Genomic DNA, 23,041 nt, shown 5'->3' with positions numbered 1-23,041 from the left:
AGATCTTTTGCATCGGTCTTCACTATTGAGGACACAAGTAACATTGCTGTATTAGCTGTAAGTCAGTAAATGGAAGGGAGGGAGGAAATCAAGAAAATTACAATCACCAGGGAAGTGGTACTGAACAAATTGTTGGAGCTGCGGGCTGACAAGTCCCCAGGTCCTGATGGATTTCATCCTAGGGTGTCAAAAGAAGTGATTAGTGAGATAGTTGATGCGTTAGTTTTAATTTTCCAAAATTCCCTAGATTCAGGGAAGGTTCTGTTAGATTGGAAAATAGCGAATGTAACTCCTTTATTCAAAAAGGGAGGTGAGACAGAAAGCAGGAAATTAGCTCAGGCCAGTTAGCTCAACATCTGTCTTAGTGAAAATGTTAGAAGCTATTATTAAAGACACTATAGCAGGACGTTTCGAAAAATTCAAGGCAATCAGGCAGAGTCTTCATGATTTTGTGAAAGGGAAATTATGTTTAACCAATTTATTGGAGTTCTTTGAGGGAGTTACATGTGATGTGGATAAAGGGGAACTGGTGGATGTATTGTACTTAGATTTCCAGAAGACATTTGATAAGATGTCACATCAAAGGTTATTGCAGAAAATAAAAGCTGATTGTGTAGGGGGTAACATATTGTCATAGATAAAAGATTGTCTAGCTAACAGGAAACAGAGAGTAGGCATAAAGGGGTCAGTTTCTGGTTGGTAAGATATAATGAGTGGTGTGCCACAGGGATCTGTGCTGGGGGCTCAACTTTTTACAGTTTATATAAATGACTTAGATGAAGGGACCGAAGGTATGGTTGCTAAATTTGCTGATGACACAAAGCTAGGTAGGAAAGTAACTCATGAAGTGGACATAAGGGGGCTACAAAGGGATATAGATAGGTTAAGTGAGTGGGCAAAGACCTGGCAAATGGACTATAATGTGGGAAAGTGGGAAATTGTCCACTTTGGCAGGAAGAATAAAAAAGAAGCATATTATCTAAATGAGATGCAGAGGGATCTGGGTGTCCTAGTGCATGAATCGCAAAAGGTTAGTATGCAGGTACAGCACGTAATTAGGAAAGCTAATAGAATGTTATTGTTTATCATGAGGGGAATTGAATACAAAAGTCGGGAGGTTATGCTTCAGCTGTACAGGGCATTGGTGAGACCACATCTGGAGTACTGTGTACAGTACTGGTCTCCTTATTTGAGGAAGGATGTAAATGCATTGGAGGCAGTACAGAGAAGGTTTACTAGACTAATACCTGGAATGGTTAGGCTTTCTTACGAGGAAAGATTGGACAGTCTAGGCTTGTATCTGCTGGAATTTAGAAGAGTAAGACCGCGACTTGATTGAAACATATAAGATCCTGAGGGGTCTTGACAGGGTGGATGTGGAAAGAATGTTTCCCCTTGTGGGAGAATCTAGAACTAGAGGTCACTGTTTAAAAATAAGGGGTCGGCCATTTAAGGCAGAGATAAGGAGAACCATTTTCTCTCGGAGGGTCGTGAATCTTTGGAATTCTCTTCCTGAAAAGGCGGTGGAATCAGAGTCTTTGAATATTTCTAAGGCAGAGGTAGATAGATTCTTGATAAGCAATGGGGTGGAAGGTTATCGGGGTAGGTGGAAATGTGGAGTAATCAGTTCAGCCACAGAAGCAGGACAAATCCAATCCTGCCAATTACTGCTTTATCATTCTAATCTCAATCATCTGCAAAGGTGGCATTGATAATGCTATCAAAAGGCACTTACTCAGCAATAATCTGCTCACCGATGCTCAGTTTGAGTTCCACTTAGATCACTCAGCCTCAGGCCACATTACAGCTTTGGTCCAAACATGAACAACAGAGCTGAATTCCAGAGGTGAGGTGAGAGCAATTGCCCTCGACATCAAGACTACATTTGATCAAGTGTGGCATCAAGGAGCCCTAGCAAAACTGAAGTCAATGGGAATCAGGGGGAAAACACTCCACTGGCTGGAGCCATACCTAGCACAACAGAAGGTTGTTGTAGTTGTTGGAAGCTAATCATCTCAGCCCCAGGACATCACTGCATGAGTTCCTCGGGGTAGTGTCCCAGGCCCAAGCATCTTCAGCAATGACCCTTCCTCCATCATAAGGTCAGAAGTGGGGATGTTCGCTGATGATTGCATAGTGTTCAGTACCATTTGTGATCCTCAGATAATGAATCAGTCCATGTCCACATGCAGCAAGACCTGGACAACATTCAGGCTAGGGCTGATGAGTGGCAAGTAACATTCGTGCCACACAAGTGCCAAGAAATGACCACCTCCAACAAGAAAGAATCTAACCATCTCCTCTTGATATTCAATGGTATTACCATCACTGAATCCCCAACCATCATAACACCATACAAATTAGGAGCAGAAGTAGGCCATTCGGCCCCTCAAGCTTACTCTGCCATTCAATAAGATCATGGCTGATCTGTTTCTGTCTCGAATTCCACACTCTCATCTCCCCCCGATAATCTTTGATTCCCTTGCCTAACAAGAATCTATCTACCTCTGCCTTAAAAATATTCAATGACCTCGCCTCCACCACCTTCTGAGGCAAGAGTGTTCCAAAGTCACACAACCTTCAGAGAAAAAATTTCCCCTCATCTCTGTCCTAAAAGGGAGACTCTTAATTTTAAAACAGTGCCCCCTAGTTCTGGACTCACCCACAAGAGGAAACATCCTTTCCACATCCACTTTGTCAAGATAGTTCAGGATCTTATATACTTCAATCAAGTCTCCCCTCACTCTTCTAAACTCCAGTGAAAACAAACCCAGTCTGTCCAACCTTTCCTCATAAGACAACTCACTCATTCCAGGTATCAATCTAGTAAACCTCCTCTGAACCGCCTCCAACGCATTCACATCCTTCCTTAAATAAGACAACCAAAATTGCACACAGTATTCGTGATGTGGTCTCACCAATGCCCAGTATAACTGAAAAATAACATCCTTGCTTTTATTTTCAATTTCTCTTGTAATAAAGGATAGCATTCCATTAGCCTTCTTTATTAATTGCTGTATCTGCATACTAACTTTTTGTGACTAATGCACTAGAACACCTAGATCCCTCTGTACCTCAGAATTCTGCAGTCGTTCTCCATTTAAGCAATACTCTGTAGTGTGTACCATTTACAAGATGCACTGCAGAAACTCGCCAAGCCTCCTCTGACAGCATCTTCCAAACCTGTGACCTCTCCCACCTACAAGGACAAGGGCAGCAGACATATGGGAACATCACCACCTGCAAGTTCACCTCCAAGTAACACACCATCCTGACTTGGAACTATAGTGCTGTTCCTTCACTGTTGCTGGGTCAAGCTCCTCGAACTCCCTCTCTAACGGCACTGTGGGTGTACCTATACCACACGGACTGCAGTGGTTCAAGAAGGTGGCTTACCACCACCTTCTCAAGGACAATTTGGGATGGGCAATAAATACCATACTTGCCAGCAATGCTCACATCGCATGTGGGAGATTAATGTGGCATGGTCTGAAAAGCTGGTTTACTGGAGAGAGTAATGACTGATGGTCTAGTATAACTGTGCAGCATAACAGTGCATGGTTTGGAACGTATTGGAGGGTAGTGCAGTATTGTTTGGGAGTGTTACGCGACATACTCTGAAAATCTAGTTCAGTGTGGAAGGGTTGCACAGCATAATTGGGGAGGGTACTTGGAAGACAACTTTCTTGTAGAAGGGCAGTACAGCATTGCATATAAGAAAGAAGGAAAAAGCAAGCAAGCAAGAAAGAAGGAAAATAAAGAGCTTGTACTTATGTTGTGCTTTTCTCAACCTCAGGGTGTCCCAAAGCACTTTACAGCAAATTAAGTATTTTTGTTCAAGTGTAGTCATTGTAATGTGCGGAAACGTTGCAGCCAATTTACACATAGTAATGAGATAAATGACTAATTAAACTGTTTCAGTGAGAAAGAAAAACTTCATTTAGATAATGCCATTCAACTTGCTCAGGACCTCCAAGTGTTTTACAGCCAATGAAGTACATTTGAAGTGGAGCCATTGTCATAATGTAGAAAACACAGCAGTCAATTTGCACAAAGCAAGGTCCCACAAACAACAATGTGATAACGACCAAATAATCTGTTTTAGTGATGCTGATTGAAGGATAAATATTGTTCAGGACACCAGGAAAACTCCCCCGCTCTCCTTTAAATTGTGCCATGAGATCAGTTATGTTCACCTGAGAGGGCAGACAGGGCCTTGATTTAAAGTCTCATCTGAAAAACAGAATCTCTGGCAGTGTAGCACTCTCTTAGTACGGCACTGAAGTACCAACTGTAACATGCAGTAATCTATCTTGGCAAACATTACCTATGCTAGGTTTTGAAATAAGAAAGAAACATTAAAGCAAAGGTGAAGGAAAAATGTTTACTATTTAGATTTATTTTTGCAGCAGGATACAAGTTTAATTATTTTGAATCCAGGGACCAACGTATCAGTGAAACAAAAACTACAGGCGGGAAAAAGGTTTTTTTTAAGATCATTTCAAGCTTAAGCGGTAGACTTACAGCCTGAACTTGTGTTTTCTTAACGTTTTCAACACACTTGCCTTGAACTTCTGGCATTCTCTTCTCTTAAAATCGCCAGTCTGATATATAATAAAACAAGTGACATGCAAGAAGTCGTCATTTGCTGACAGATTCCAAGGCCATCAATCAGCACATTTCCCTTTTAGGATAAGACCTTAGTTACAGTAAACACTTGGAAAATATTTTCAGAAGCAGTTGGTGAAATAAAGTGTCAGGTGCTGAGCAGAGTTTATAGAAGGACGCCCTGTCAGATCTGGAAGTAGTGGAAAATATACTTCCTGCCTGGATTTTTGGACCTTCTCAAACGGCGTGACAATATGTGAGCTGGTTAGTTTATTCAAAGAAATATAAGGTTATTATTCTGCAATTCTTTGGGTGCTTTGTGCACTAAAGGATTCAAAATGCTCTCAGATGAAGGTTAAACCTTCGTGATCAATTTAAAGTCCTACTGGTGTTATTTGTATTTTCCTTCATAGTGAAATTTTGTCGTTCCCTCCACAGTAAGATTTGGTCATTCCTTCACTGTACCTTACATCACCACCGTGTGATGCAAGGTAGGATAACCTTTGCAGCAAATAGTAAACCTAGATTGGAGCAGTTGTGGCATGACAAAACATTGCATGTGCTTGGGTAATTGAAATAGTTGTAAATACATACACTGATCTGTGAGCTTATTATGGATAATTGCCCCTTGTCACAACATTTCTTTTTTTAAGTGATTTCCACCAGAACAAGATTAATGGTTGATCCTGTTGCTTGGGTTAAGATCCAATTTGCTAATGTGGAATTTTTTGAATCCATAAATCTATTTAAGAAGAAGTGCAGCTGAATGGGAAAATTTCATTGAGCTGCAGATCAGCTGTAATTCAAGTGAATGGTGGAGCAGGCTTGAGGGGCAAAATGGCCGATTCCTGTTCCTAATGCGCCTATGAGACTTGGAGTAGAATCGAGCTGCTGGGATCCACAGCAATGGTAGGCCTTGTTCAGATTGTCAGGACAAAGGGAAACATAACATAGTAATCAGCAATCCAAAGAAGATGAGGAAGAAATGCATAAAGTGCAGATTATGATAATGCAAAAGAGATGAAAACTTGTGACAAAATGAAGAAAAACAAATAAAATTAGGGGCTTTTAAATTAGGATAGCACCAGCAAGTTTAACAAGAACAACTTGCATTTTTACAGCACCTTCAACACAGTAGAATGTCCCAAGCTGTTACAGAGGAGCATTATCAGATACATAAGGAGATATTAGGCCAGATAAAGCTTGGCCAAAAAGATGGGTTTTAAAGAATGCATTAAAGCTGGAGAGAGGAGCAGAGGGGTATAGGGAGAGAATTCCACAGCTCCGGGCCTCTGCAGCTGAAGGCACAGCCGCCAGTGGTAGAACAATTAAACTCGGATAAAGACAGAATTGGAGGCAATTTCTGAGGGTTGTTTGGATGGGAAAGTTACAGAGATAGGGAGTGGTGAGCCACAGAGGAACTGGAACACACGTGCTGGTTCTCAGGTAGCGAGAGGCAAACTTTACAACATAAATTGAGGGTGCTCTGGTAACCAAATATTACTTGGAGACCTGCATTTTTGGTGGGTGGAGGCATTCTGAGCTGCTGCCAGAACTCCACTCGAATATAAAACTGGGGAGTCACATCACAAAACACTGATGGAAATTCGGCAGGGAGTCTTTAGTGGCCCTACTCAATCAATGAAAAATGCATCCAGCATTAATGTGTGCTAGTGTTAGAGAGAGCAAAAGGTTGTGTTAAAGATAAAACAATTGATGCAAGAATAATCTAATGGGTTTCCCTTCCAGAAATTTGCTTCCAATGAGCTTGCAGGGAGGGTGAACTCCAATCAGTGTAAAATATGGGAGAAGCATTTCCCGCCTTCTTTTGCATTGGGAAGCTTCCTACCTCCAGGAGAAATTGACTGGAGCACTGGCACCGGGTAAAGTAAACAAGTGAGTGAGCTGAATGGAACTCTTGGGTCTCTGAGTTCACTTTTCCTGGATCCAACTAGGCAACTTACAACAAAAACAAAAAGATGCTGGAAATACTCCACAGATGCTGCCAGACCTGCTGAGTATTTCCAGCACGTTTTGTTTTTATTTCAGACTTCCAGCATCAGCAGTATTTTGCTTTTATTTTAGGCAACTTACAAGGACATAGAGCAGAAAGACAGGAGAATTACAAGGAATAAAGCAGCAAAAAAAAACCCTGTAAATTTCTAAAGCTAGTAAGAGGAGAAAACAAAACATCCATAAATTTACTTTTACTGAAGTAAATGCTTTTCCAATTAAGCAGCTGGCTACTATAATCTGGTGGTTAATGCCCATAGCCATATGCTGCTGGTCTGAACTTCTTGGACTTAAAGTCAGCTTCTGCAAGCATTTGAATACGACAGCTGACATTTGATTTTAACCTGCTAACTGACATTTGGTAGTTTTACATTACCTCAGGCAAACTCTAAGGTACTAGTAGAAATGGTCTGGAAGTTGCATCACTGTATTTTTAGAATTTTAAAATGATGCTATGTCTATCAATTCACAACCCTATATATTCTTATCAATATGACTTTCTTGATGGGAGTTTTAAAAATATTTTGAATTTTATACTTATCAATATATTTAATTTCAGAAAAAAGTATGATGGTTTGATTTGTACAATTCTTACTGATTGATTCAAACAACCTCCATACTCCACTCCCATTTTTTTCAACCCTGATTGGCGTTCACTGTCCTTGCAAGCTCATTGGAAGAAAATTTCTCGGAAGAACCCCATGAAGTTACTCTTGCATCGAATGCTTTATCTTTCACACAACCTATGGCTCTCTCTAGCACTCGCACACATTAATGCAGGACACACCTTTCATTGATTGAGAGTAGGGCCACTAAAGACTCCCTGAACACCACTTGCATGCTGGTATCTTGGTTTGAGAAGCAAAATAACCAATTGCGTAACTACGGCAAGGCACAGGAAACAGTATTTCCATCAATGTTTTATGATCGCTAACAATGCAAGCTCACGAGAGAGCATTTTAAAAATGGAGAGTCGACAGTAGGGCCGGGAATTTCCGGGCCCCCTCAAGGCGGGCGGGCATGGAGTATCCCGACGGGTGGTGGGGCGGAAGGTCCGTTGCCTCTCTGTTGCCCAGCGATCTTCCCAGAGGTAGGATAGGCCGACGATGGCCTGGCTGTCTAGAGGCCAACGAAACCCTTAGGTGGCCTATTAACGGCCAATTAAGGGCTTCTTCCCATCACCGCTGGGATCTTACCAGCAGCCGGTGGGGGGACTCTGCTGTGCGGGGAGGACACCTTGTAAAGTGAGGCGCCCTCCCTGGGAGCTTGTGGGGGGGCGGGGGGGGGAGAGCCTCTCCTCCCATGGCCAATTTGTAGCCCATGGAGGACCCCCGCTGGGAACAACTTTACTCCGAGGACCCCACTCCCACTGGACTGAACGACAACAACCACCCCCACCACCCCCCCCACCCGGGCATTCCAGCGACTCCGCCTCATCTACCTCTATTCTGGGGTTCCACCGTTGGGCCTGGGTCCGAGGCCTTTGCAGTACTAGCAGTGACCACCACTCCCGGTGGCGCTGCCAATACTGCTGAGATGCAGGCGCTCTGATTGGCCAGCAGATCTTTTAAAGGGACTGGGAACCCATCTCCTAAAACTTTGAATCAAAAAGACTGGAGGATCGCTCCTTGGGAACTCAAAAACGCAGAGGTGGGGCTACCCCCGACCCCCTCCGCCACCTTTTTGGCATCGGAAGCCCCGCCTCAAGCACAAAATCCAGACCTAGTTATCAAGCCCTTGGCACGTCATTGGATATAGCGAGCTACCACTCTATAGTCCCCATTGGAGACCAGCATGTAGGCGTCACATTTTCCCCTGCTCCTAGCTATAAAAGTCTTCATCCTCCTTCGCCAAGGCAAGGGGAATTCCCAAAGGAATGCCCGTGCTATCCCCAGGGTCCTGGTGGTTAGTTCAGGAAAACTAACTTGAATAGGTAGGGTGCAAAACAGAGTATCTAAACAGAAACTGGCAACAAATTGAAGATCCAATCCAAATAAATGGTGAGACAACAAAAGTGTAATGCAAAAAAAGGAGCTCTCCTAAATCATTACAAAAAAATCTAACCAGACAGCTTTAAGAGTACTTCCAGCTTATCAGTGCCTGCAAGAGAGTACTGTGCTGCACTTTGAAAGGCACACAGCATGGATATCACACTAAGTTATACTGTAACTTTGTGGTCTTCCCTCAACTGTTCTTCAATATAATCATGGAATATTGTCTTTATGTCACCTATAAAACAACTTAAATATTTTATAGATAACATAAAGCTCATTTACCATGGTGAAAGAGAAACAGTAACAACTTATATTTATATAACACCTTTAATGTAATAAAACGTCCTAAATCACTTCACAGGAGTGCTATAAAGCAAGGTTAGATACTGAGCCACATAAGGGGATATTGGGGCTGATGGCCAAAAAGCTTGGTCAAGGAGCATCTTAAAGGAAGAAAGAGAGGTAAAGGGTCGAAGAAGTTTAGGAAGGGAATTCCAGACCTTTGGGTAAAGGTATCTGAAGGCACAGCCAACAATGGTGGAGTGATTAAAATCAGAGCTGCTCAAGGGGTCAGAATTAGATGAGCGCAGATATTTCACAGCGTTGTGGGTTGAAGGAGATTACAGAGATAGGGAGGCCATGGAGGGATTTGAAAACATGGATGAAAATTTTAAAATCAAGCATTGCTTGACCAAGTTCCAATATAGGTCAGCGAGCACAAGGGTGACAGGTGAACGGGACTTAGTGCGTGTTTAGACATGGACGGCAGTGTTTTGGATGAACTCAAGTTTATGGAAGGTGGAATGTGGGAGGCCAGCCAGGAGTGCGTTAGAACAGACAAGGCTAGAGGTAACAAATGCATGAATGAGGGTTTCAACAGTGGATCAGCTGAGACAGGAGCAGAGTCGGGCGTTATTACGGAGATGGAAATAGGTGGTCTTAGTGATGGCGCAGGTATGTGAACGGACTCATCTTGGGGTCAAATATGACACCAAGGTTGCAAACAATCTGGTTTAGTCTCAGAGTTGTCAGGGAGAGGGATGGAGTCAGTAGCTAAGGATCAGAGTTTGGAGTGGGGACTGAAGATAATTGCCTCAGTCTTCCCAATATTTAATTGGAGGAAATTTCTGCTCATCCAGTACTGGATGTCAGATAAGCAGTCTGATAATTTAGCAATAGTGGAGGAGTCAAGAGAGATGTTGGTGAGGTAGAGCTGGGTGTCATCAGTATACATGTGAAAACTAACGCCAAGCTTTCGGATGCTGTCGCCGAGGGGCAGCATGCAGATGGGAAATAGGAGGGGGCCAAGGATAGCTCCTTGGGCGACACCAGAGATAACCGTGCGGAAGTGGGAAGTAAAGCAATTGCAAGCGATACTCTGGTTACGATTAGCTAAATAACAATGGAACCAGTAGAGTGCAGTTCCACCCAGCTGGACAACCGTGATGACGCACTGGAGGAGAAGGTGTGGTCAACCGTGTAGAAAGCTGCAGACAGGTCGAGAAACAAAACACTTACCTGGAATGCAGCAAACCACATAAGCCAGTCGAGGCGATAATGGTATGGACTGATAAGGCACGGTCTCCGCTTCAAATCACCAGGTTTACACTTGAACTCGTATTCCTCCCACAAGGCACTGGGATCATGTGGATCCTGACTCATCGTCCCCTGAACTATGACCTCGGTCCGTTCCTTTGTAACACTGGGCAAATAAAAACAAGACAGAAAATAATGCGGACGCTGGAAATCTGAAACAAAAACGGAAATTGCTGGAAATAGTCAGCAGCTCTGGTTGCATCTGTGGAGAGAAAGTCATAGTTAATGTTTCAGGTCTGTGACCTTTCATCAGAACTGTCAAAAGTTAGAAATGTAATAGGTTTTGAGCAAGTGAAGGAGGGGGAACGGGGAAGAAGAACAGAAGTGAAGGTCTCTGATAGAGTGAAGGACAGGAAAGATAAAATGACAAAAGGTTTCATGATACAAAAGCAAGGGGACTGGTAATGGAACAAGTAAATAAATAAAAGATGTGTCTGGGTGAGGTGTAAATGGTAGGATAGCAACTATACGAACACAAAATAAAGCAATTAAGTAAGAAATAAGAGGGAGGGAAAAAAAGAACCAGCAAAAAAACATAAAAAAAGAAAAAAATGGGGGCAGAGGTTATGATCTAAAATTATTGAACTCAATGTTGAGTCTGGAAGGCTGTAAAGTGCCCAGTTGAAAGATGAGGTGCTGTCCCTTGAAATTGCGAGAAGCTTCACTGGCACACTGCAACAGGCCAAAGATAGAATGGTCAGAGTGGGCGAAAGGTAGAGAATTGAAACACGCAACAGGAAGCTTGAGGTTGCGGTTGCGGACTGAACAGGGGTCATCTGTACAACCGTCACCCAGTCTGCATTTAGTCTCTCCAATGTAAAGGATACCACATCGTGAGTAGTGAATACAGTATAATAAATTGAAAGAAGTACAAGGAAATTGCTGTTTCACTTGGAAGGAGTGTTTGGAGCCCTGGATGGTGAGATGGGAGGAGGTAAAAGAGCAGGTGTTGCATCTCCTGCGCTTGCATGGAAAGGTGCCATAGGAAAGTGGGGAGGTGTTGGAGGTGACTGAGGAGTGGACCAGGGTGTCGCAAAGAGAACAGTCCCTTCGGAATGCTGAAAAGGGAGGGAAGATGTTTTTGGTGGTGGCATCACACTAAAGGTGGTGGGAATGGCAAAGGATGATCCGTCGAATACGTAGGCTGGTGGGGTGGATGATGAGGACAACGGTCCCTATCATGTTCTGGGAGGGAGGCTTCTATCAGTTCAATAGTTTCTAGCTCCCTGGCCCTTACCATTTCCTATCCACCATGGACACCCAATCCCTCGACAACTCCATCCCCTACCAAGATGGTCCTAGAGCTCTCCGCTTATTCTTTGAACAGAGGCCCAAACCAGTCCCCATCAACCACCACCCTCCTCCGCCTAGCTGAACTTGTTCTCACAGTGATCAACTTCCCCTTCAACTCCACTCACTTCCTCCAAATAAAAGGTGTTGCTATGGGTACCCCCATGGGTCCCAGCTATGCTTATCTTTTTTGGGATATGTGCAAAATTCCTTGTTCCAGTCCTACTCGGGCCCTCTCCCTCGCCCCATCTTCCGGTATATTAATGATTGTATCGGTGCCACTTCCTGCTCTTGCCCTGAACTGGAAAATTTCATTGACTTGGTTTCCAATTTCCACCTTTCTCTCACCTTCACATGATCACATTACACTGAAAGTTAGAAATTTTTCTTCATATTCTGTTGTCAGAATACTAATGACTGCAAAGTTATCACTTTTAAAATCATTTTTACATAGAATGTGGAGCACAGAAAGACATTCGGCCCAACTGGCCCACACAAACCTCCTTCCACCCTTATTCATCTAACCCAGGGTTATCCAACATACGGCCCACGGGCCAGGATCTGGCCTGCCAAAGGTTTCCATCTGGCCTGCGAATGTATTTCAGAGATGAGAATTTTTCCATTGTCTTCTTCTTCCAGACCAGCTTTTAAAAACATCACGCTGCCAGCTTCACTGCTGACAGGTGCTGACATCGACAACAGTGGTTTCTGAACTTCGGACAGATTTGAGGTTTTCCGGGGGATTCCAACTTTTTTTTAAAAAGGCTGCTGGAAAATCCAAAATCTATTGAAAGTTCAGAAACCACTGTTCCCGTTGTCAGCACCTTTCAGCTGTGAAACTGACAGAGCAAGTCTCTGCAGCAAAGAGCGAGAGTCCAGACGGCTGTGTTGCCTGCCCGGTGCCAGGGTTTGGGACATCTGCTCAGGGCTGGAAAGGACCTTACAGTGGGAGGGGGAGGATCCAGTTGTCGTGGTATATATAGGTACTAATGACATAGGCAGGACTAGGAAAGAGGTTCTGCACAATCAGTATGAAGAACTAGGCACCAAATTAAGCAGCAGAACCTCAAAAGTAATAATCTCTGGATTATTACCTGAGTCACGTGCAAATTGGCATAGGGCAAATAAGAATAGAGAAAATAATGGTGTGGTAGAAGTGGGTTCTGCTTTGTGAGGCACTGGCACCAGAACTGGGGAAAGTGGTGGCTGTACCGTTGGGGACGAACCGTGCTGTGGCCGGTGTTCTAGCGAGCTGCATAACTAGAGAAGTAGAGAGGGTTTTAAACTGAATAGTGAGGGCAAGGGATCAAATTTGGGAAGATATGGTAAATCAAGGAGTAGAGACAAGGCAAGAGAGAAAGGTATTAATATGGGAAATGATAAACAAACAGTGACAGGAAAGGACAGAGAGTACAAATCGAAGAGTAAATGAACAGATAAGGCAAGAGGTTACAAAAACAATAAAAGGACAAAACTAAAGGCTCTGTATCTGAATGCACGTAGCATTTGAAACAAAACAGATGAACCAAGAGTGCAAATAGAAATAAATATGATCTGATAGCCATTACAGAGACATGGCTGCAGGATGACAAAGATTGGGACCTGAATATTGAAGGGTAGATGGCATTTAGGAACAACAGGAAGCTAGGAAAAGGTGGAGGGGTAGCTCTATTAATTAATGATGGTATTAGTGCAATAGAGAGGATGACCTATGTTCAGGAAACCAGGATGTAGCAGCAGTTTGGGTGGAGATGAGAAATCATAAAGGTAAGAAGTCACTTGTGGGAGTGGTGTACAGGCCTCCTAACATTAACCACACTGAAGGACGAAGTATAAAAGAAGAAATAATGGCAGCTTGTCAGAAAGGTACAGCGATAAGTATGGGGGCTTTTAACCTACATATAGGCGTAGCCTAGACGAGGAGTACATTGAATGTTTTCGGGATAATTTCTTGGAACAATAGGTTCTTGAGCCAACCAGAGAGCAAGCTATACAAGAACTGGTATTGTGCAACAAGATAGGATCAATTAATGACCTCATTAGTTAAGGCGCCCCAAGTTGGCAGTGATCAAAATATGATTGAATTTTACATTCAGTTTGAGGGAGAGAAGAGTGGGTCCAAGACGAGTATTTTAAACTTAAATAAGGGCAATTATGAGGGCATGAAAGCAGAGCTAGCTAAAGTGAACTGGCAAATTAGGTTAAGGGTTAGGTCAATATAGATGCAGGAGCAGACATTTAAGGGGATATTTGAGAATACACAGATACATTTCAATGAGAAAGAAAAATTCCAAGGGTGGGACCTGCCATCCGCGGTTAACTAAAACAGTGAAAGATAGGAACAAACTTAAAGAAAAAGCATATAATTGCGCAAAGATGGGAGGCAGGTCAGAACATTGGACAGAATATAAAAAACAGCAAAGAAGGACTAAAAGATTGATAAGGAAGGTAAAATTAGAGTACAAGAGAAAGCGAGATAGAAATATAAAGACAGGGAGTAAGAGTTTCTATAGATATTTAATAAAGAAAAGAGTTAACAAAGTGAGCATTGGTCCTATAGAAAGTGAGACTGGAGAATTAATAACAGATAATAAGGAGATGGCAGAGGAATTGAACAGATATTTTGCATCGGCCTTCTCTATCGAGGATACAAGTAACATTGCTGTATTAGCTGTAAGTCAGTAAATGGAAGGGAGGGAGGAAATCAAGAAAATTACAATCACCAGGGAAGTGGTACTGAACAAACTGCAGGAGCTGCGGGCTGACAAGTCCCCAGGTCCTGATGGACTTCATCCTAGGGTGTCAAAAGAATTGGCTCGTGAGATCGTTGCTGCGTTAGTTTTAATTTTCCAAAATTCCCTAGATTCAGGGAAGGTTCTGTTAGATTGGAAAATAGCAAATGTAACTCCTTCATTCAAAAAGGGAGGGAGACAGAAAGCAGGAAACTACAGGCCAGTTTGCTTAACATCTATCTTAGTGAAAATGTTAGAAGCTATTATGAAAGACATTATAGCAGGACATTTAGAAAAATTCAAGGTAATCAGGCAGAGTCAACATGGTTTTGTGAAAGGGAAATCATGTTTAACCAAGTAATTGGAGTTCTTTGAGGTTGCTACATGTGATGTGGATAAAGGGGAACTGGTGGATGTATTGTACTTAGATTTCCAGAAGGCATTTGATAAGATGCCACATCAAAGGTTATTGCAGAAAATAAAAGCTGATGGTGTAGGGGGTAACATTCTGGCACAGATAAAAGATTGTCCAGCTAACAGCAAACAGAGTCGGCATAAATGGGTCAGTTTCTGGTTGGCAAGATATAACGAGTGGTGTGCCACAGGGATCTGTGCTGGGGCCTCAACTTTTTACAGTTTATATAAATGACTTAGATGAAGGGACCGAAGGTATAGCTGCTAAATTTGCTGATGACACAAAGATAGGTAGGAAAGTAAGTTGTGAAGAGGACATAAGGGATATAGATAGGTTAAGTGAGTGGGCAAAGACCTGGCAAATGGACTATAATGTGGGAAATTGTCCACTTTGGCAGGAAGAATAAAAAAGCATTTTATCTAAATGGTGAGAGATTGCAGAGCTGAGATGCAGAGGAATCTGGGTGTCTTAATGCATGAATCGCAAAAGTTTAGTATGCAGGTACAGCACGTAATTAGGAAAGCGAATAGAATGTTATCATTTATCGCGAGGGGAATTGAATACAAAAGTAGGGAGGTTATGCTTCAGCTCTACAGGGCATTGGTGAGTCCAAATCTGGAGTACTGCGTACAGTACTGGTCTCTTTATTTAAGAAAGCATATAAATGCATTGGAAGCTGTACCGAGAAGGTTTACTAGACGAATACCTGGAATGGGCGGGTTTTCTTATGAGTAAAGATTGGACAGGCTAGGCTTTTATCCGCTGGAATTCAGAAGAGTAAGAGGCGACTTGACTGAAATATATAAGATCCTGAGGGGTCTTGACAGGGTGGATGTGAAAAGGATATCTCCCCTTGTGGGATAATCTGGAACTAGGGGTCACTGTTTAAAAATAAGGGATCGCCCATTTAAGACAGAGATGAGGAGAAATATGACTGCATAGGTGTTGCCAGTAGTCATTTGCACAGCGCCTGGCTGTTCTTTGTGCAGTGCTTCTGGCTGCTTTAAGTGCTACAGATGTTAACTCGCTGGGGGCTTTCTTGTAGTTCAGCAGCGCAATGTGCTTAGCGGCTATGACAGGTTCCAGCTCTTCAATGTGAGATTGAAACCAGTCTGCATTCCGCTTCACACGTTTCCCATAGGTGGTCATTGCTGAGTCGTAGATGGCGTCTCTGATGTGGGCCCACTTGGTCTCTGCATCCCCTGTGGGAGTGTTTTGAAGGGCTTTTTCAAGTGAATTTAGAAACTTACGTAACAGCTGTGGATGAGAAATTCTGCTAGTGTTGATGCGCGGGCGGCCCTTCTGCTTGGAGTGATGCAGCTTCTTTGGTTTGAGGCTAACCTTGCTGCACACCAGGGAGTGGTCAGTGTCGCAGTCCACACTGTGGAAGCTGTGTGTGATTTCAATGCTGTTTAGAGAGGCTCGCCTTATGACGATGAGGTCCAGCTGGTGCCAACGGTGTGATCGTGGGTGCCTCCAGGAAACCTGGTGACAGGGTTTAGTGTGAAAGAATGAGTTGGTGATGCAGAGGTTATGATAGGTACACAACTCAAGCAGTCTCTGACCATTCTCATTCATCCTACCAGTGCCATAGCGCACAAGACAGGAGGGCCATGAGTCATGGTCGGCCCCAACCCTGGCATTAAAGTCCCCCAGCAGGAACAGGTGTTCGGTGTTGGGGATGCTACTAATGATATTATGGAGTTCCTCGTAGAACTGGTCTTTAGCTTCAGGTGGGGAGCAGAGTGTTGGAGCATAGATGCTGAGTAGGTGTACTGGACCAGAGGCGGTGAACAGTCGGATGGACAGTATGCGTTCCGAGCCATTTGAGGGTGGCTCTATCATGCTGAGCAAAGAGTTTCTGTTGGTGAAGCCCACTCCATGCTGTCTTGGTTCTTCAGGATCCCTACCCTGCCAGAAGGTGAAGTCTTGCTCTCAGAGATCCGCTCGCAGGGAGGCGTGTCTCCTGAAGTGCTGCAATGTCCACATTGAGCCTACTGAGCTCGTTGTTAATGATGGCGGTCTTCCGAGAATCGTTGATTTGTGTAAGGTCTTCCGACAGGCCAGGACACATAGTTCTGACGTTCCAGCTTGCAAAACGAAGAACTGGTACCTTCTTTCCTTTTTTGGTCATGCCGTTTGGTACGGTGTTGCAGTCCACTTGTCGGGCAATGACCCTGAGCTCCAAGCACCCATTGAAGCAGGTGGACTGTGGCGGGACAGAACCTTACTGACCGGGGGCTGCCCGTTATGAGACGGGCGGTAGCTGTCCAGTGAGATGCGATGACCTCTCCCACCGACAAAGGCAACCCGTGGCGCCCAATCTCTATGCCAATTGAGCTGGACTTATAACCCGTAACTGCTGCCTTCCGTGTTGTTTTGGTCGCTGAGGCGACTATGGAGTGACCTCTCCATGGCGCATGCCTGGGCGGATGTATGGAGGTTGTGAGTTGCCCAAGCGTCAAAACCCCCCTCTCGGCCTTCCTGGTGGGGTCCAAAGGAGTGCAGAACACAATGTTTGGCACCGGTATGGCTGCAGGACCTGCCGGAAACATGCCAAAGGTGACACATGACTGCCTTCGGGGTTCCGCTCCAGATTTTCTGTTAGGGTTTACTCCCTTAGCCTTGGTCTCTCCTGAGACGCCCACAAGGCAGTGGGGTTGTTAGGGCCCCTACACAGGAGTAGGTGGATACCGGTGGGAGGAGGTGGGGGAAGTGGTTGCGAGGGGAAGATGGTGCGAGGGGGGAGCTGGGAAGGGGGCTGCAGGGGGTAGGGGTGCAGGGGAAGCGGGCACGAGGGGAAGATGGTGCGAGGGGGAGCCGGGGTCATATTCAGCTGGCCTCTGACACCGGAAATATCAGAGGAATGTATGATGGCATTAAGAGGGCTTTTGCGCCAACCATCATGAGGATTGACCCCCTCAAATCTAAATCAGGAGACAGAATCACTGACCAACGCAAGCAAATGGACCGCTGGGTGGAACACTACATAGAACTGTACTCCAGGGAAAATGTTGTCACTGAGACCGCCCTCAATGCAGCCCAGTCTCTGCCAGTCATGGATGAGCTGGACGTACAGCCAACAAAATCGGAACTCAGTGATGCCACTGATTCTCTAGCTGGCGGAAAAGCCCCTGGGAAGGACGGCATTACCCTGAAATCATCAAGAGTGCCAAGCCTGCTATACTTTCAGCACTGTATGAACTGCTTTGTCTGTGCTGGGACGAGAGAACAGTACCACAGGACATGCGAGATGCCAGTATCATCACCCTCTATAAGAACAAGGGTGACCACGGTGACTGCAACAACAACCGTGGAATCTCCCTGCTCAGCATAGTGGGGAAAGTCTTCGCTCGAGTCACTTTAAACAGGCTCCAGAAGCTGGCTGAGCGTGTCTATCCTGAGGCACAGTGTGGCTTTCGAGCAGAGAGATCCACCATTGACATGCTGTTCTCCCTTCGACAGATACAGGAGAAATGCTGCGAACAACAGATGCCCTTCGACGTTGCTTTCGTTGATCTCACCAAAGCCTTTGACCTCGTCAGCAGACGTGGTCTCTTCAGACTACTAGAAAAGATTGGATGCCCACCAAAGCTACTAAGTATCATCACCTCATTCCATGACAATATGAAAGGCACAATTCAGCATAGCGGCGCCTCATCAGACCCCTTTCCTATCCTGAGTGACGTGAAACAGGGTTGTGTTCTCGCACCTACACTGTTTGGGATCTTCTTCTCCCTGCTGATCTCACATGCGTTCAAGTTTTCAGAAGAAGGAATTTTCCTCCACACAAGATCAGGTGGCAGGTTGTTCAACCTTGCCCGTGTAAGAGCGAAGACCAAAGTACGGAAAGTCCTCATCAGGGAACTCCTCTTTGCTGACGATGCTGCATTAACATCTCACACTGAAGAGTGCCTGCAGAGACTCATCGACAGGATTGCGGCTGCCTGCACCGAATTTGGCCTAATCATCAGCCTCAAGAAAACTAACATCATGGGACAGGATGTCAGAAATGCTCCATCCATCCATCAATATCAGCAACAACACTCTGGAAGTGGCTCAACTATCACCAGTAACCTGTCTCTCGATGCAGAAATCAACAAGCGCATGGGAAAGGCTTCCACTGCTATGTCCAGACTGGCCAAGAGAGTGTGGGAAAATGGCGCACTGACACAGAACACAAAAGTCCAAGTATATCAAGCCTGTGTCCTGAGTACCTTGCTCTACGGCAGCGAGGCCTGGACAACGTACGTCAGCCAAGAGCGACGTCTCAATTCATTCCATCTTGGCTGCCTCCGGAGAATCCTTGGCATCAGGTGGCAGGACCGTATCTCCAACACTGAAGTCCTTGAGGCGGCCAACATCCCCAGCATATACACCCTACTAAGCCAGCGGCGCCTGAGATGGCTTGGCCACGTGAACCGCATGGAAGATGGCAGGATCCCCAAGAACACATTGTCCAGCGAGCTCGTCACTGGTATCAGACCCACCGGCCGTCCTTGTCTCCGCTTTAAAGACGTCTGCAAACGCGACATGAAGTGCTGTGACATTGGTCACAAGTCGTGGGAGTCAGTTGCCAGCGATCGCCAGAGCTGGCGGACAACCATAAAGGCAGGGCTAAAGCGTGGCGAGTCGAAGAGACTTAGAAGCTGGCAGGAAAAAGTCAGAAGTGCAAGGAGAGAGCCAACTGCGTAACAGCCCTGTCAACCAATTTTATCTGCAGTGCCTGTGGAAGAGTCTGCCACTCTAGAATTGGCCTTTATAGCCACTCCAGGCGCTGCTTCACAAACCACTGACCACCTCCAGGCGCTTAACCATTGTCTCTCAAGGGAAAGGGAAAGGGAAAGGGAAAGGGAAAGGGAAAGGAAGGAAGGAAGGAAGGAAGGAAGGAAGGAAGGAAGGAAGGAAGGAAGGAAGGAAGGAAGGAAGGAAGGAAGGAAGGAAGGAAGGAAGGAAGGAAGGAAGGAAGAAAGAAAGAAAGAAAGAAAGAAAGAAAGAAAGAAAGAAAGAAAGAAAGAAAGAAAGAAAGAAAGAAAGAAAGAAGAAATGTTTTCTCTCACAGAGTCGTGAGTCTTTGGAATTCTCTTCCTCAAAAGGCGGTGGAAGCAGAGTCTTTGAATATTTTTAAGGCAGAGGCAGATAGATTCTTGATAAGCAAGGGGGTGAAAGGTTATCGGGGATAGGTGGAAATGTGGAGTAATCAGTTCAGCCATGAATTTATTGAGTGGCGGAGCAGGCTCAAGGGGCCGGGTGGCCTACTCCTGCTCCTAATTCGTATGTTCGTAATTCAAGGCGGCCCAATACTACCTTGTCAGGCCAACCAGGGTTGGGCAATAAATGCCGGCCTTGCTAGAGTTGCCCACATCTCGAGAATGGATTTTAAAAAATCTCCATTAGGTTTGCCTATGAATAATGCTCACATAGGTAAAGTTTTGATGCTTCTGTGGGAACCATGCTCCAGTGAGTCACTGCTTCAGGAGAGTCAGGTGTGCAAGAGGGTGAAAATAAAACATTGGATTACGAAAGTCTGCTTGCAGCAATGTCTAAACCTCCCCATCTTTGCAAGCCCTTGGAGCCTATTATGTCAAGTGTTTGTTTATTTCTCTTTTCTCCTTGGATAAAAATTCTAGGTGTACCAAGCTGCTCCCAAACTTTCTGCCGCTGTCTGCAAGCCATGCTGGATAAATAGACGGCCAGTTTTCCATTACAGATGACATCTAGTGAGCACTGACGTTGCTTTACTGAGAGCAGCTTCCTGTACTGCAAAAGGTTAAAGTTATTCCCAGTGTACAAAGTGCCCTGTAGTCAGACAGCTCACCTCATTAATATATGAAGTATGGAGTTTGCTGTAACTCCAGGTTACTGGCAGCACTTACTAAATCAAAGTTATTGGACAATTTTTAAAAGAAGAAAGTCCTTTGTGTCATTTGAATTATGTAAAATTCAACATCCATCATGAACTTCACTTCATCGTATATATTTACTGTGGAGGTGACATTTTATTCAACTTAACTTTCAATTGCACATCATTTATTTTTTAAAAACTGGTCAGAGGTTTTCCCTGCTGAGCAGTTCTGGACTAACGACTTGCCGTGTAATTAATTGCTTAAAGCTGCAGACTGCTTCTGGACTCTTGCTCTGTGCTGCCAGTGGTTGACAGTCGGGATGTAGGGGACAATCCCAGGTGCTTCTGTGCGAGCAATTGCTGACCATGTGACAACAACTTCTTGAAATGTTATTACAGTTACAGTCTCCACAGGAATTACCTTGTGATAATTGGTTAGAACATAATTACAGGGGCTAACACTCTGAGGGCCTAGATAGCATTTCTGTAAAACAATCAAACATTCATAGAATCATACAATACTGAAGGAGGCCATTCAGCTTCGCATGTCTGTGCCAGCTCTTTGAAAGAACTGTCCAATTTAGTCCCACACCCAGCTTTTTCCCCACAAGACAGCAAATTAGTCTCATGTCCTCATGTGAAAGTTGTGATGGAATTTGATTCCACAACCCTTTGAGATTGTGCATTCCAGATCTTGACAGGTATTAAATTATTTATACATGACTCTAAGAAAAGAATATGAATTAGATTGTTGCTTGATTTGTGTCAAATTCATTATCAAATTGCTGGTTTAACAGCAGCAGAATTCATGGCAGTATACATAAAGCTCTGCATCCTAATTAATAACATCACATTATATGGAAGTCCAATTATGGTTATCATGTCTATTTTGCCCCAGTGTAGACAACAGGGTTCTGCTATTTGCCATACAGATCTGAAAAGGCAAGTGACTTGACTCTTTCAGTACAAAAGCTTATCGCAAATGTGAAGAATGAGTTCAGTTCTGTAGCCACCCTGGGGCTAATTTTCTCCTTCACTGCCCGGGTGGTAATCTGATGGAGTGAATCTCCCAGCTCATTTTCATCCCATTGAAGTCGATGCGATGAAGACCAGGAAAGTTGTACAATGAGTGGGCAATCAGCTCCATCAGATTAACAACCAGGTTGTGAAATCTCCATTGTGCCAAGGTGACTCATTGATAAAAGATGTAGTCCCCATCAATTTTACACTTAACCCCAGTTCATAGAATCACAGAATAATACAGCACAGAAGGAGGCCATTCAGCTCACATGCCTCTATTGGTTCTTTGGTGGAGCTATACAATTAACCACACTCCCCTGCTCTTTTCCTGCAGTCCTGTAATTTTTTTCTTCAAGTATCTATCCAATTCTATCTTTCATCTTACTCTTGAATCTGCTTATACCACCCTTGCAAGCAGTGCATTCCAGACCACAATAACTTGCTGTGTAAAAAAATATTTCCTCATGTTGCCTCTGCTTCTTTTGCCAATCACCTTAAATCTGTGTCCTCTAGTTATGGACCCTGGGGCTGTTCTCCTCGGAGAAGAGAAGGTTGAGAGGAGATTTGATAGCAGTGTTCAAAATCATGAGGGGTCTGGACAGAGTAGATACGGAGAAACTGCTCCCATTGGTGGAAGGGTTGAGAATCAGAGGATACTGATTTATAGTGATCAGCAAAAGAACCAGAGGCGATATGAGAAAACACTTTTTTTACGCAGCTAGTGGTTAGGATCTGGAATGTACTGCCTGAGAGCGTGGTGGAGGAAGATTCAATTGTGACTTTCAAAAGAGAATTGGATAATTACTTGAAGAAAAAAGATTTGCAGGGCTGTTGGTAAAAGGCAGGGGAATGGGACTAGATGAGTTGCTCTCGCAGAGAGCCAGCATGGACACGATGGGCTGAATGGCCTCCTTCTGTGGTGTAACCATTCTATGATTCTGCCCTGGAAACAGTTGCTGTTAACTACTCTACCAAAACTATTCACAATTGTGAATAGCTCCATCAAATTTCCTCTTCACCTTCACTGCTCTGAGGAGAACAGCAGCAGCTTCTTCAGTCTCTGAACGTGGCTTAAGTTCAAGGTCCTTATGCGATGGGAAGCAGATGTTTCCATGGAGAGGACAAGAGACACCTTGGGTGAAATACTAAGGGGTAGTAAAAGAAATGCCTAAACCAGTTACCAGTAAACCAGAATAGAAATGAAATTAATAAAAAAATTATTTCATTAGACTGAGAATGCTAGAATAAGCAACGACAGCCAGATATGTTAAATTCCGGCTTGGGATAAATCTTAATTCATTTGCGACAATGTAAAATAATGCTCGTGTAAAGGATTTACATTATTGGATAACATAACGATTCCTGCTTCGCACCTTCCAAAGGCTCCGTAGGTGTTGACAATTCGCAGTGGATTAAAGGACGTGTTCATCATTTGTTTTGAGCTGAGCAGGTTTACAATCACCGGTAGACTAAGGTAGGCAATAAGAACCCCAAAGGAGACGTTCAGCACTCGTCGAATGAAGGCACC

At 44.3% G+C, this 23,041-nt stretch overlaps 1 protein-coding gene across 4 annotated transcripts in view; it reads right to left on the bottom strand.

The window, feature by feature from the left end:
• lmf1 (lipase maturation factor 1) overlaps nucleotides 1-23,041 on the bottom strand; it is a 704,612-nt gene that overhangs the window by 75,862 nt on the left and 605,709 nt on the right. For all 4 annotated transcript variants that reach the window (XM_068055858.1, XM_068055859.1, XM_068055860.1 and 1 more), the window contains 2 exons: nucleotides 22,887-23,040; nucleotides 10,134-10,317 (listed from right to left, as the gene is read on the bottom strand). In XM_068055858.1, coding sequence (XP_067911959.1) covers nucleotides 10,134-10,317; nucleotides 22,887-23,040 — 338 coding nt within the window. The remainder of the gene's footprint in view (nucleotides 1-10,133; nucleotides 10,318-22,886; nucleotide 23,041) is intronic.

Source organism: Heterodontus francisci, chromosome 24 (genome assembly GCF_036365525.1).
Source record: "Heterodontus francisci isolate sHetFra1 chromosome 24, sHetFra1.hap1, whole genome shotgun sequence".
Lineage (NCBI taxonomy): Eukaryota > Metazoa > Chordata > Chondrichthyes > Heterodontiformes > Heterodontidae > Heterodontus > Heterodontus francisci.
This window is presented reverse-complemented; position numbering and strand designations above follow the sequence as displayed.